At 50.6% G+C, this 11819-nt stretch overlaps 2 protein-coding genes across 2 annotated transcripts in view; one reads left to right on the top strand and one right to left on the bottom strand.

Moving 5' to 3' along the window:
• Nucleotides 1-1908, bottom strand: part of MED20 (mediator complex subunit 20) — a 43020-nt gene extending 41112 nt beyond the window's left edge. Inside the window, exon 1 of the mRNA XM_060021832.1 lies at nt 1788-1908. Within this exon, the coding sequence (XP_059877815.1) occupies nt 1788-1801 (14 nt within the window). The 5' untranslated portion in view covers nt 1802-1908. The remainder of the gene's footprint in view (nt 1-1787) is intronic.
• A 206-nt stretch (nt 1909-2114) lies between these two features.
• Nucleotides 2115-11731, top strand: BYSL (bystin like). Its single transcript, XM_060021828.1, has 7 exons — nt 2115-2613; nt 5813-5963; nt 8556-8694; nt 9022-9155; nt 9744-9904; nt 10010-10112; nt 10610-11731. Exons 1-7 carry the CDS (start codon nt 2346-2348, stop codon nt 10953-10955), a joined length of 1302 nt encoding a protein of 433 aa, XP_059877811.1. The 5' UTR covers nt 2115-2345; the 3' UTR covers nt 10956-11731.
• Nucleotides 11732-11819: the final 88 nt, after the last annotated feature.

Raw genomic sequence — 11819 nt, 5'->3', positions numbered from 1 at the left:
ACTGACGCCCACGTGCCTAGAGCCCGTGCTCGGCAACAAGAGAAGCCACCACAATGAGAAGCCCGCACAAGGCAACGAAGAGCAGCCCCCGCTCACGGCAACTAGCGAAAGCCCACGCGCAGCAACGAAGACCCAACGCAGCCAAAAAATAAATTAAATAAACAAATAAATAATAGTTCAAGTGCTACATGACTAAAAATCATAAATACAGTCATACGTGGCTGAATTTGGGGAGACACTGCATTGCTTTATTATCAATCATAATCAACTAAATGAAGCTATAAAAATAGAGTCCTACTGTTGCTAAAAAATTGTCACTACTCTCCATCAGAAAAAGCACTAACAAGCAATGATGACGATGCTTATGTGCCTGATTTTGAAATAAAAGAGAACCCCTGGGACTTCCCTGGCAGTCCAATGGTTAAGAATCTGCACTTCCAATGCAGGGGGCGAGGGTTCGATCTTAGTTCTTAGGGGAACTAAGATCCCACATGGCACAGCGGAGGCCAAAAAAAAAAAAAAAAAAAAAAATCCCTAAGGTAATGCTACCGGGGTCAGAAGTCCTAGAAGGCTGAAAAACTTGAGAAGCATCCCAACCGACAGAGAGCCCTTTCCCTCTGTCTGCCTTCTGCACTGAAAGAACAGGGTTCCATGCCTCTGTGCAGCAAACTTTTTTTTTTTGGCTGCGCCCCGCGGCATACCAGATCTTAGTTCCGCGAACGTTCCGCAAACAGGGAGGCGCGGAACTCTTAGTTTCCTGCAGTGGAAGCGTGGAGTCTTAACCACTGGACCGCCAGGGAAGTCCTCAGCAAACTTTTCATTCACGTTCCTCACATCCTTCTTACACTAAAGGACTTAGAAGGTAACTCATGAAGTCAACTGCAGGAAGCAAATGTGCAGTCCCTGACAAACCTGCAAGACCTGGGCTACCAGGAGGACGAGTTCCCACAGGCTCTTATATGAAAAGCCTAGAGCCACTGACTTCAGATACCCTGGCCTCCAGCCCTCTCTGACCCGAAGGATGCTCAAGATATATATATTTTTTTAAAGCCCTGAAATCTAGCATTTTGGAACTAATGCCTCCAAGAAAATTAGGTCCATATCTTTCCCTGCCACACTGACTTATAACATGTTAGAGATAATAAGTCCATAGAAACTAAACCAACCATGTAATTAAACATAGTAAGAAACAGGTCCTGAAGAGGTGATGTGCCTGGAATCCCAATCTCCTAATTCCCAATAGCTTCTTTTTTTCCTCTAGACCCAAGATCTTAAAATGGCCAAACTAGGACCATACACAGGCTGGTGTAACCTTAAAAAGGTTACACAGACGAAAATACACAGGCGAAAAATACACAGGCGAAAACCTTAAAAAGATACTGTCTGCCTGTTGCCTATCCCCCACCATCCAGCCCTGCCTGAAAATGGGTCCTAGTTCCGATATCCTACTTCCGACCCTAAAGTTCCACCCCGGGCAGTACTATGGCCTCACGGGCAGCAAAACGTACCAAGAAAAAGGGAAGGAGGTACACGACAATTGATGGGTTCTTAAGATAAAGCCTTTTACCTGCCGCCTTCCAGGAGGAAGGGGCGCATCTCCGAGGGAAAAGTCCCGCAGATTCCGCAGCCCTCACGGTGGCCCCCTCACCCACACAACACGAGGACATCTTGCTCAGCTCCCGGGGGGTGGCGGACCCCGGTCCCGATCCTCCTCCCGGGTACACTGGAGGTTCCGAGGGCCTTCAAGACCGCAAGCCCCGCCCCCACAAAATCCCTTGAAGTCCTACCAAGTCACTCCCATGGTGTCGGGCCAGGGTGATGGGAGGATCAAACAACTGAAATGCAGTACTCTCCGGCAGCCCACACGAGGTGAAGCAGCCAACTAACGCAAGCTCCAGAGCAGGGAGACGCTCCGGAAATAACGTAAAAACAGAACGCCCAGTCGTCTAGCTCACGAGGAAAAGGGGCGTGTCTAGGCGCCCCAGTGACGTCACTGCCTGACACCACCACCACACACACCCCCCCCCGACTTCCCGTTCGGGGAATTTCCGTTCGACTGGGAACACTGGGCCTAGATCCATGAAGCTAGGAAAGCGTGGCTCGGACTGCCACCACTTAGAGAAGCCAACATTAAATGCAATGAGTTTATTCGGGAATCCAGCTCCAGGACCCGTGAGCTCTTTAGGCGATAGGGCGGCGCTGGTGGCAGTCCCGGCCTCCCAACGCGAGGGGGCGCTGTGAGCTCCGTGTGGCATCTTGGGCGCTGGGAGGTTACTGCGCAAGCGCATTCAGGGCTTTTTCTCCATCCACACGTGTGAAACTTCCCGGCAAGGCTCTCGAGAAAAATGCCCAAATTGAAAGCGGCTCGCGGGGCCGGGGGTCAGGAAAAGCATGCGCCCCTGGCCGAGCAAATCCTGGCTAGGGACGCGGTGCGGGCAGGGGCCCGGGAAAAGCGACGGGGTCGTGGAACCGGAGAAGAGGAGGAAGAGTACGTGGGGCCCCGGCTGACCCGACGGATTTTGCAGCAAGCGCGGCAACAGCAAGAGGAACTCGAGGCCGAGCATGGCACCGGGGGCACGCCCGCGGCGCCGCGGGAGCGCACCACGCGGCTGGGTGAGTGGCCGGGGTGGGTACGAGGAAGAGGGTGGGTAGCTGGGGTGGATGGCTGAAAGGTTCCGGAAGGGGAATAGCTTGGAATAGAAAAACAGGGGGCCGTATTACACTCTTGCAAAGGTAATGGAATGGGACACCCAGCCCTGAGGCGGAATGAGGGTGGCCAGTGTCCTCCACTCCCACTCCTAGTTTTAGGCACTCGCTTTTAGGCACCCCCAAGGTTAGGCCAACAGGATGTGGTTGCTCACGCCACTAAGTTCTGCTAGTATTTATCCATTTGTTCTGTAAATACTTATGGGATGTCTAGTATGTACATTCCACTGTGCTAGGAGTTTAGATGGTATAGGTAAAAAAGTAAACAAGATAGACGAATACCTGACTTCAGGATCTTACAATCTAGCCCAGAAGAGAGACGATGAAATGGACAATTAGAATAATGCACTCCGTGATAAAGTGTAGTTTCTCTGATAACAATTGCATTAGTCTTGGGGGTCAGGCTTCCCAGATTGCTTGGCCTTTGTGCTAAGACCTGAAAAGTGGGGAGTGCTCTGAGCACAAAGAACAATATTGATTAGGGGCTAAAGAGGGAGAGAGATTAATTAAAAGGTGGTCAATTTTTTTCTTATTAGGCTGGGAGTGTTGACCTCCAAGTTGCTTAATCTGTTTCTCAGCTCTCATCTTTCATTTGTCCTGTGAGCAGTATTCGCAATGGAACACTAGCCTCCTGACTACAGTATCTTTACTTGACTTCTAAGACATCACATACCTGTTTTACAACTTCCTCACCTCTCAGTAGCCTTTGCAGGCTCCTCTTTTGCCACCAACCTCTTGCAGTGGCATAGGGTTCCATCCTTGGACCTCTTGTCTTCACTTCTGTTCACTGCTCTGGTGCTATCATCAGTTTCCAGGTTTAAATACCATGTATTTGGTAACTGCTTCCCAGTTCATATTCTAGCCCTGATCTTTTCCATGAAACCCAGATTCTTATATTTCAGCTACCTCTTCAGCCTCTCCAGTTTGATGTCTGAGACATCTCAAATTTCACATGTCCAGAACAGAAATCCTGACCATCTTGCCAAACCTCCACCCACAGTCTCCTTCGTCTCAGTTAATGGCATGATGTCCTTCCATTTGCTCCAGACAGAAACCTTGGACTGCTCTCTTCCTCACTCCACGTCTGATCTATTGGGAAGTCCTGTTGACTCTACCTTAAAAATATATCCAGAATCAGATCACTTCTCACCATCTGGGAACAGCATCCTGTTCAAACCACCATGATCTCTCACCTGGATGGTTGCAGTAGCCTGCTAATTAGTATCCCATACCCGCTACAGTCCACTCAGCTCCACAGCTCGAGGATTACAGTGGTCTACAAAGACCTGTGTGATCTATACCTTTTGTCAGTCTGACCTTTTCAGCTTCCCCTAGGCCTGCTCTGAGCACTCCATTAAAAATTGCAACACCCCCACCCGTCTCCACACTCCAGCTTCTCTCTTCTGCTACGTTTCTTTTGTCGTGGCATTTGTCTTTTTTAAACGTAATATATGTCATATTAGTTCATCGTCTGTTTCCGCCATTAGAATGTAAGCTCTATAAGGGCAGAATGTTTTTGTTTCTCTTGTTCACTTATATTCCAGCACCCAGAACAGTGCCTCACTTACAGCAGGCACTCGTTTGCTGAATGAATGATGGTGAGGTAGGTCAGAGCGAGAGCTACAAATGACTTGTAGGCTGCCCGAAGACAATGGGGAGCTATTGGAGACTATGGGGACCAGTTAGGGGATTGTCGAATTAATCCAGGCAACAGGTGATAACTGACCTCGGCTTTGATGGGGGCGTGAAGGCTTTAAGAGGGATTCTGTGAGGTACAATGGAATAGGACTTGGTAATTGATTGGATGTTTTGAGTGAGGGCAGGGGACAAGGCAGGCCTGCTGCCCAGGCTCTGGCTTAGTATTGGCTGGATGGTGGTGCTCTTTACTTAGATGTGGAACACAGTGAGTAGCGTAGACCTAGGAGGGAAAGGGAGTGAGTGTGGTTGATGACAGGTGAAGGTTGAAGTGCCTGTGGGTCATCCATGACCCAGCTCTGCAGGAGGCAGCTGGAGTTAGGGTCTGGAGCAAAGGGAGGTCCACCTACAGGTACAGATTTGGGAGTTAGCATGTGGAGACAAAAGAGCTAGTACGTGTTCCCCTCCCCCCTTATTTAGCTTTTATCACACAGTCTCTGTTCTTAATGACCTGTTCATGTGTGGCGTTTTATCTTCCCACTTAGATTATTACCTCCCTTTTCAGACGCCCAGCCAGCTGTAGTCTTCCAATAATCGGTTATTCAGATGGGTTGGTCTGTTGAAATCTGAACTCACTGCCCGGCCTCACTTTACCCATCTAGCCTTATTTCTTGCAACTGTCTACACTCTTGGGTTTTTTTTTTTTTTTTAAACCATTGATTATACACTTTTAAAGTTTTGTTTATTTATTTATTGGCCGCACCGTGCAGCTTGCAAGATCTTAGTTCCCTGATCAGGAATTGAACCCTCACCCTCGGCAGTGAGAGCGCAGAGTGCTAACCACTGGACCACCAGGGAATTCCCAACAGACACTCTTGTAACGAAGCCCTCTTGCCAGTGTTGTTACCCAGGTCTGGAAAACACGCCTTCATTTCCCATATTGCCTATTCAGAGCCTAACCATCCTCTGCACTCATCATCTTCTGGGTGCCTGTGGTATATACCATTTCTGCCACTCATTTTGGCACATAATCAAGCCCTACCATGCGTGTAAAAGAGGTGAAGAATGCACAGTCTAGACCTAGATCGCCTGCCTTAGGCAAGTCACTTACCTTTCCTGCGCTTCAGCATCCCCATCTGAAACTGGGTATAATCATAGTCCCTATTTCTTGGGTTTATGATGGTTACGTACAGTGTTTAGAAGAGTTTGTGCTATATAACTGAGTATAGTGTGTTAACTGTTATTTACTACTATCACTGTCTCATTGGTTCATATGTGTACATTTTGTTTCTCAAGCAAGATTGTGCGCCCCCCAGGAACTGGAAGGTAGCATTTGCATCACCTGTTTCACTTTGCACGTCTGTGTCTATTACAAGCCAGCCCTGGACCATATACATGATGGTTAACCTCTGAATTCCTAAGCCATCGCTTACCTTGCTCACCCATTTCATCTCCCCTCTTCTGAGTCCAGGAGTGCCACAGGATGGATCAGATGACGAGGAGTGGCCCACTCTGGAGAAGGCTGCCACCATGACAGGGCCAGACTACCACGCGGAGGTGGTTGTGGACCCCGAGGATGAGCGGGCCATTGAGATGTTCATGAACAAGAACCCTCCTGCCAGGTAGGGCTGGCACGGCCTGGGATTTGGGAGAGTGGGTCCTGGTAGCAACTTTATAGAGAAGAAACTTTATATGCAGAGAAGCGTGTGTCCTGGCAGTGTTTTGATTCCGCTCCTTTGGGAAGGGCCTGAGCATTGCGAGTTGTGGGGAACCGCCTTGACAAAAGTGGCCCATCCTCAAAGGACTGTTCTTAATGAGAATGACCCAGACTCAAAATACCTCCTCCCCCCTCTGTCTGCCTGCCTTAGAACTGCCTGGATTACCTGGGCAAACAGTTGCAGCCTTGTTCTCTCTCTGGGTGATCTGTCCCATTGCATTTGGTCTTGGTGTGCTCAGTTTTCTTAGTGGTGAGCTCAGTTTCCTTGGCCACATCTTTTTCATACCCTAAGCTTCATTTTATCCAGGGTTTTCCAGCCCCAGCACTTCTGCATTTTGGGCTGGATAATTCTCTTCTGTGGAGGCTGTCCTGTGCAATTTAGGATATCTAGCAGCATCCCTGACTTGTATCCACTAGATACCAGTAGTGACCGTCCCCCCAGCTGTAATGACCAAAAATTGTCTCCAGACGTTGCCAGATGTCCCCCAGGGGGCACCCCACAGTTAGAACCACTAACTCATTCTCATCTGTAGTAAATGCTAGGTCCAAAACATGCAGGCTTTCAAGCTCCTGTGTTCAAACTCTGGAGCCCGTGGATTTTGGCCCAGGAGAGGGGAGTCTAGGATAAGGGCCCTCGACCAGTTCATTCTGACCATGTGATGTTAATGTGACATTGTTCTTGGTTCTTCAGGCTCTTGGGTTCATGCATGTCTCATTGCTAGTAATACTGTGGGAAGGCAGGGAGGCTGAATGACAAGTTCCATGGCCGTGTATTTGAGAGGCAGGATGAAGCCGTGAGCCCCTTTCCCAGTGTGATGCGCAGCAGCTGAGGTGGATGTTACAAAGTGCGTGCTGGTCCCACCAGAGAGCCTCTCAGGTTCCCACCCAGCGGCTGTAACTCCTCTTTCGCAGCCCATTCTGACAAGCTTGGCAAGATGGTTTTCCAGCTTGTTGTCAACAGAAAAGTAAAGCTACTAGGAACAGGGGCTCCTGACAGTCTTGAGGGGTGACAGCTGGCATCTTCAGAGAGCAGGCTAGATCCACGTGAGCTCAGCAGTCAGAGGCCATTTAGTTTGGGGGCACATATGTACTGTAAGGTGCCTGACCTTCAGAACCTGAAAGACCAGGCTTTGACTCTTTCCCCTACTCGTGAGCTGTGAGACCTTGGGTGAGTTACTAACCCCTCTGCATATCGGTTCCCATGTCTGAGTAATGGGAATAACAATACCTCGCGTGGGTGTCACACAGACAGTGTGAGGGCACATCTGGGAAGTCCTGCCCTGGGAAGACAGGAGCCATGTTTGTTTTGTTTTAATTAATTTTTATTGGAGTATAGTTGCTTTACAAGGTTGTGTTAATTTCTACTGTACAGCAAAGTGAATCAGCTATATGTGTACATATAGACCCTCTTTTTTGCATTTCCTTCCCATTTAGGTCACCACAGAGCATTGAGTAGAGTTCCGTGTGCTATACAGTAGGTTCTCATTAGTTATCTTTTTTTTTTTTTTTTTTTTTTTGCGGTACACGGGCCTCTCACTGCTGTGGCCTCTCCTGTTGCGGAGCACAGGCTCCGGACGTGCAGGCTCAGCGGCCATGGCTCACGGGCCCAGCCGCTCCGCGGCATCTGGGATCTTCCCGGACCGGGGCACGAACCCGTGTCCCCTGCATTGGCAGGCGGACTCTCAACCACTGTGCCACCAGGGAAGCCCTAGTTATCTATTTTAAGGAGCCATTTTAAATAGACTTCAACAGACCCTGGAGACACCTTTATTGCACCAAAGCCCAATGTAATGATAATTCTGAATCATCACGGTCTGATTGTGCTTAAGGAGGCTGGGAAAAAAAGATCTTTCATCTTGGACCTCTTTCCATAAACTTTAATAAATTAAAAGGGGGGTAAGTGTGTGCCATCGTCTCTCCCTAATGGTCCCAGCTACCAGAAATCTTGGTATATAATTGAGGTGTGTCTGGTACTCTGGAGAGGTCAGACCAGGGTTTTATAACTGGAGAGTCCTCAGCACACTGGCAGCATGTGATGGATGTGTTTGAAATAGGAACACTTGTCACAAACTTATTACTACTATCACTGATAGTTCCAGGTAGAGTACGTACGCTAACTTTTTTACTCCTCATGTTAACTTTATGAGAGTAGGTACTGTTATTATCCCTGTTTTACAGGGGAGGGAGCTGAGGCATAGAGAGGCAGAGTAGCATGCCCAGCGTCATGCAGGGAGCAGAGGAGCCAGGACCTGAACCCAGGCAGGTTGACTTCAGAGGCTAGGTTCCTCGCCTCCACACACGACTGTCAGCTCCATCCTGAGCTGAATGACTGACTGCCAGGTCTTCTGTGCTGGGTTGTTGGGCCCAGAGGGGACTGAGGTCACGTGTCCCAACAAGATTGCAAGTTTATCGGGGCTCTCAAGGGACCGCGTGGGGAGTCAAGAGCTTCCTGGACTGAGAGCACAGCACTCCCACCCATTCCCTCCCTTTCTCCCAGACGCACCCTAGCTGACATCATCATGGAGAAGTTAACTGAGAAGCAGACGGAAGTCGAGACGGTCATGTCCGAGGTGTCAGGCTTCCCTGTGCCCCAGCTGGACCCCCGGGTCCTGGAGGTCTACAGAGGGGTCCGGGAGGTAAGAGCTGAGAGGAGAGCTGTGATGGGACTCCCTCACAGGGGCTTTGGGTGCCCACATCTCTCGTAGAAATAAGGCCTGGTGGCTGAGAGCGGGCTCAGGGGTCAGAGTGCACAGCTCCAGGGTCCTGCTCTCCTGCTTACGTGACTCTCTGGTCTCAGTTTCCCCACTGGAAAATGAGGATGATAATAGCACCTCCTCACAGGGTGGTTGTGAGGATTAAGTGAGTTAATGTATGAAAGGCACCCAGACAAGTGCCTGGCACCCGGCACCTGGTAAACATCGTGTATGTTAATGACGATGATGATTTTGTTCTCTGATCATCAGGTGTTGTCTAAGTACCGCAGTGGGAAACTGCCCAAGGCATTTAAGATCATCCCTGCCCTCTCCAACTGGGAGCAAATCCTCTACGTCACAGAGCCTGAGGCCTGGACCGCTGCTGCCATGTACCAAGCCACGAGGTAGAGCAGATGGGGGTCAGGGCTGCTTTGGGTCTGTAGGGAAGGGCTGGGTGTGGGAAGGGCAGGCTTCCCTTCCCTTTGCCATTACATCCTAGCTTTGCCCCCACAGCGCTGTCTTATGCTTCTTTATGTCATCATTTTCCCAGCTCTTTCTGTTTCCTGTTTTGGAGCCGAGACCCTGTTAAGAATATCCTGAGATGACTTTCCAGGGGAGAGGCTCAAAACTACCAGGATACAACCCTAGGGTGTCAGGGTGGCCTCAAAAGTCTGTGGCTCCCCAGGCATGCACAAGTCCCTGGTGACAGCAGGACAGAGGGACCCATGATGGAGAGGGGATGGTGAACAGCTGGGTACCTGTCTGCCTGGGAGAGCTCTGGCTCACCCCAAACACAGACAGTGTTCACCTTGTTTGGGTACATCTCGTAGCCCCTCCTGTTCCCTCTCTCATCTGACCTGGGTGTTGCATGTACCCAGCTCGCTTCACACACCCTCGATCTCTTGCATGTACCATCCACATTGATATTTAAAAGGCGAGCTCCAGACTATCAGGTGACCTGGGATCTCCCCCCTTTCCTCCAAAAACACTAGGATTTTCGCCTCTAACCTAAAGGAACGTATGGCCCAGCGCTTCTATAACCTGGTCCTGCTCCCCCGGGTGCGAGATGACATTGCTGAGTACAAGCGACTCAACTTCCACCTCTACATGGCACTGAAGAAGGCTCTATTCAAGCCTGGAGCCTGGTTTAAAGGTGGGAACCCAGGAGGCACTTACGAAAGGGAGGGGCTGGAGCTCCTGCAGTACCTCCTTTCTCTCACTCTGGGCTTAGAGTGACTGCCCCTCTGCCCCTCCCCAGGCATCCTGATCCCGCTGTGCGAGTCGGGCACCTGTACCCTCCGGGAAGCCATCATCGTGGGCAGCATCATCACCAAGTGCTCCATCCCTGTGTTGCACTCCAGGTAGTGTCGGTGGGGGTGGAGGACCACTGGTTGGCGGATCTCCGCACGGCAGAGTCCCAGGACTGGGGATGGGGGGGGGCAGAGTGGGGAAGGAGCTAAGCATAGCCCTGGGTTTGCAGCTCATTTAAGCCAGTGGGTGTATCGTTACTCCACAAGAATGTCAGTCCCACAGGAACAAGGTCCCAGGGCCTGGCACATGGTAGGTGCTCAGTAAATAGTTGAATGAATGAAAGAATGGGGAACATGGGAAGAAAGTAAGTTAGGGGTGGAGATCTCAGGACATTAGGACCTATTCTAGTTGAATACTGAGACAAGCAGTCTGAGCCAGACGTGGGGATTTGGCGTGAGTCAGCGTAGTGCTGGTAACTGGAGTCCAGGGAGTGAGATAGGGGAGGTGAAAAGAATGCCGGAGATTCCCCCTTTAGGGATAGCACAGTGTAAGGGCCAGAAAAGGAGAAGCCTTCCTCCAGCGTTTCCCTACCTCCCTTCCCCACTAGTGCAGCCATGCTGAAAATCGCAGAGATGGAGTACAGCGGTGCCACCAGCATCTTCCTGAGGCTGCTGCTGGATAAGAAGTACGCGTTGCCCTACCGGGTGCTGGACGCCTTGGTCTTCCACTTCCTGGGTTTCCGGACGGAGAAGCGTGAGCTGCCCGTGCTCTGGCACCAGTGCCTCCTGACTTTGGTCCAGCGCTACAAGGCTGACCTGGCCACAGAGCAGAAGGAGGCCCTCCTGGAACTGCTTCGGCTGCAGCCCCATCCCCTGCTGTCCCCCGAGATCAGGCGTGAGCTTCAGAGTGCCATCCCCCGAGATGTAGAAGATGTTCCCATCACCATGGAGTGACGGAGCAGTGCTCGTCCTGGTCTGCAGGGCATGGGAGGACACCAGGATCCCTGCTGCTGACTAAAGGTGACACTGAGCCTTTATAGCCGAAGACCCAGTTCAGGGCCACGAGAGGTCACGGGCCTCTGATTCCCCAGTTCCTGACAGGGAGAACTGAGTCTGGCCGGCTCTCTCTTCCATTCTAGGCCTGCATCCCTGCTCAGTTCTGGGACCTGACTTGAAACTCCACAGCCTAACAGTCCCACTTCCCAGCTGGGGGTTGGAGTGGGTACTTTCTCTCAGGCTGTTGTGTCAGTTCACTGGGAGGTAGATAAAAACAAAAGGCAGGTATTTATTGAACTTCAGTGTTTTGATGTGGTGGATGGAGATCTTTCTGCTTTCCCTCTTTTGTGGAGGTGGGCACTGCATCCCTGCTCCTGTGTAGCAGTGGTTTCTTCCCCGGTTTACATGGGAGCCGTGCCCCCCTCAGACAAGTTTGTTTCTCGAGGCTGTACCCACCCTGCCAGCCCCTAGAGGGCACAGCCTTTGCCTTCCCCTGACACAGGCTACTTTGGGAGAATGCCAGCAACCAGGAGGTTGTTCACAAGATGGTCTCAGCTGTGGTTGGAAGAGCTAGGAGAAAGCACCTAGAGGAAAGTGGAGATACAGAGGCGAGAAAGGTCAAGCTCGGGGTCACCGCCAGACCAGTGCCCTAACTTTCTTAGCTAATGAAAGCTTTAGACCAAGGGTTGGCAAACCAGGGTCACATGCCTGTTTCCTTATGGCCCGTGAGCTAAGAAGTTTTACATTTTTGAATGGCTAGGGAAAAAATTGAAAGAAGGGTATTTTGTGATAGGTGAAGATTATATGAAATTCAGATTTCAG

The sequence above is a fragment of the Delphinus delphis genome, chromosome 10 (genome assembly GCF_949987515.2).
Source record: "Delphinus delphis chromosome 10, mDelDel1.2, whole genome shotgun sequence".
Taxonomy (NCBI): domain Eukaryota; kingdom Metazoa; phylum Chordata; class Mammalia; order Artiodactyla; family Delphinidae; genus Delphinus; species Delphinus delphis.
Note: the sequence above shows the minus strand (reverse complement) of the source record. Positions and strands in the feature narration are given on the sequence as shown.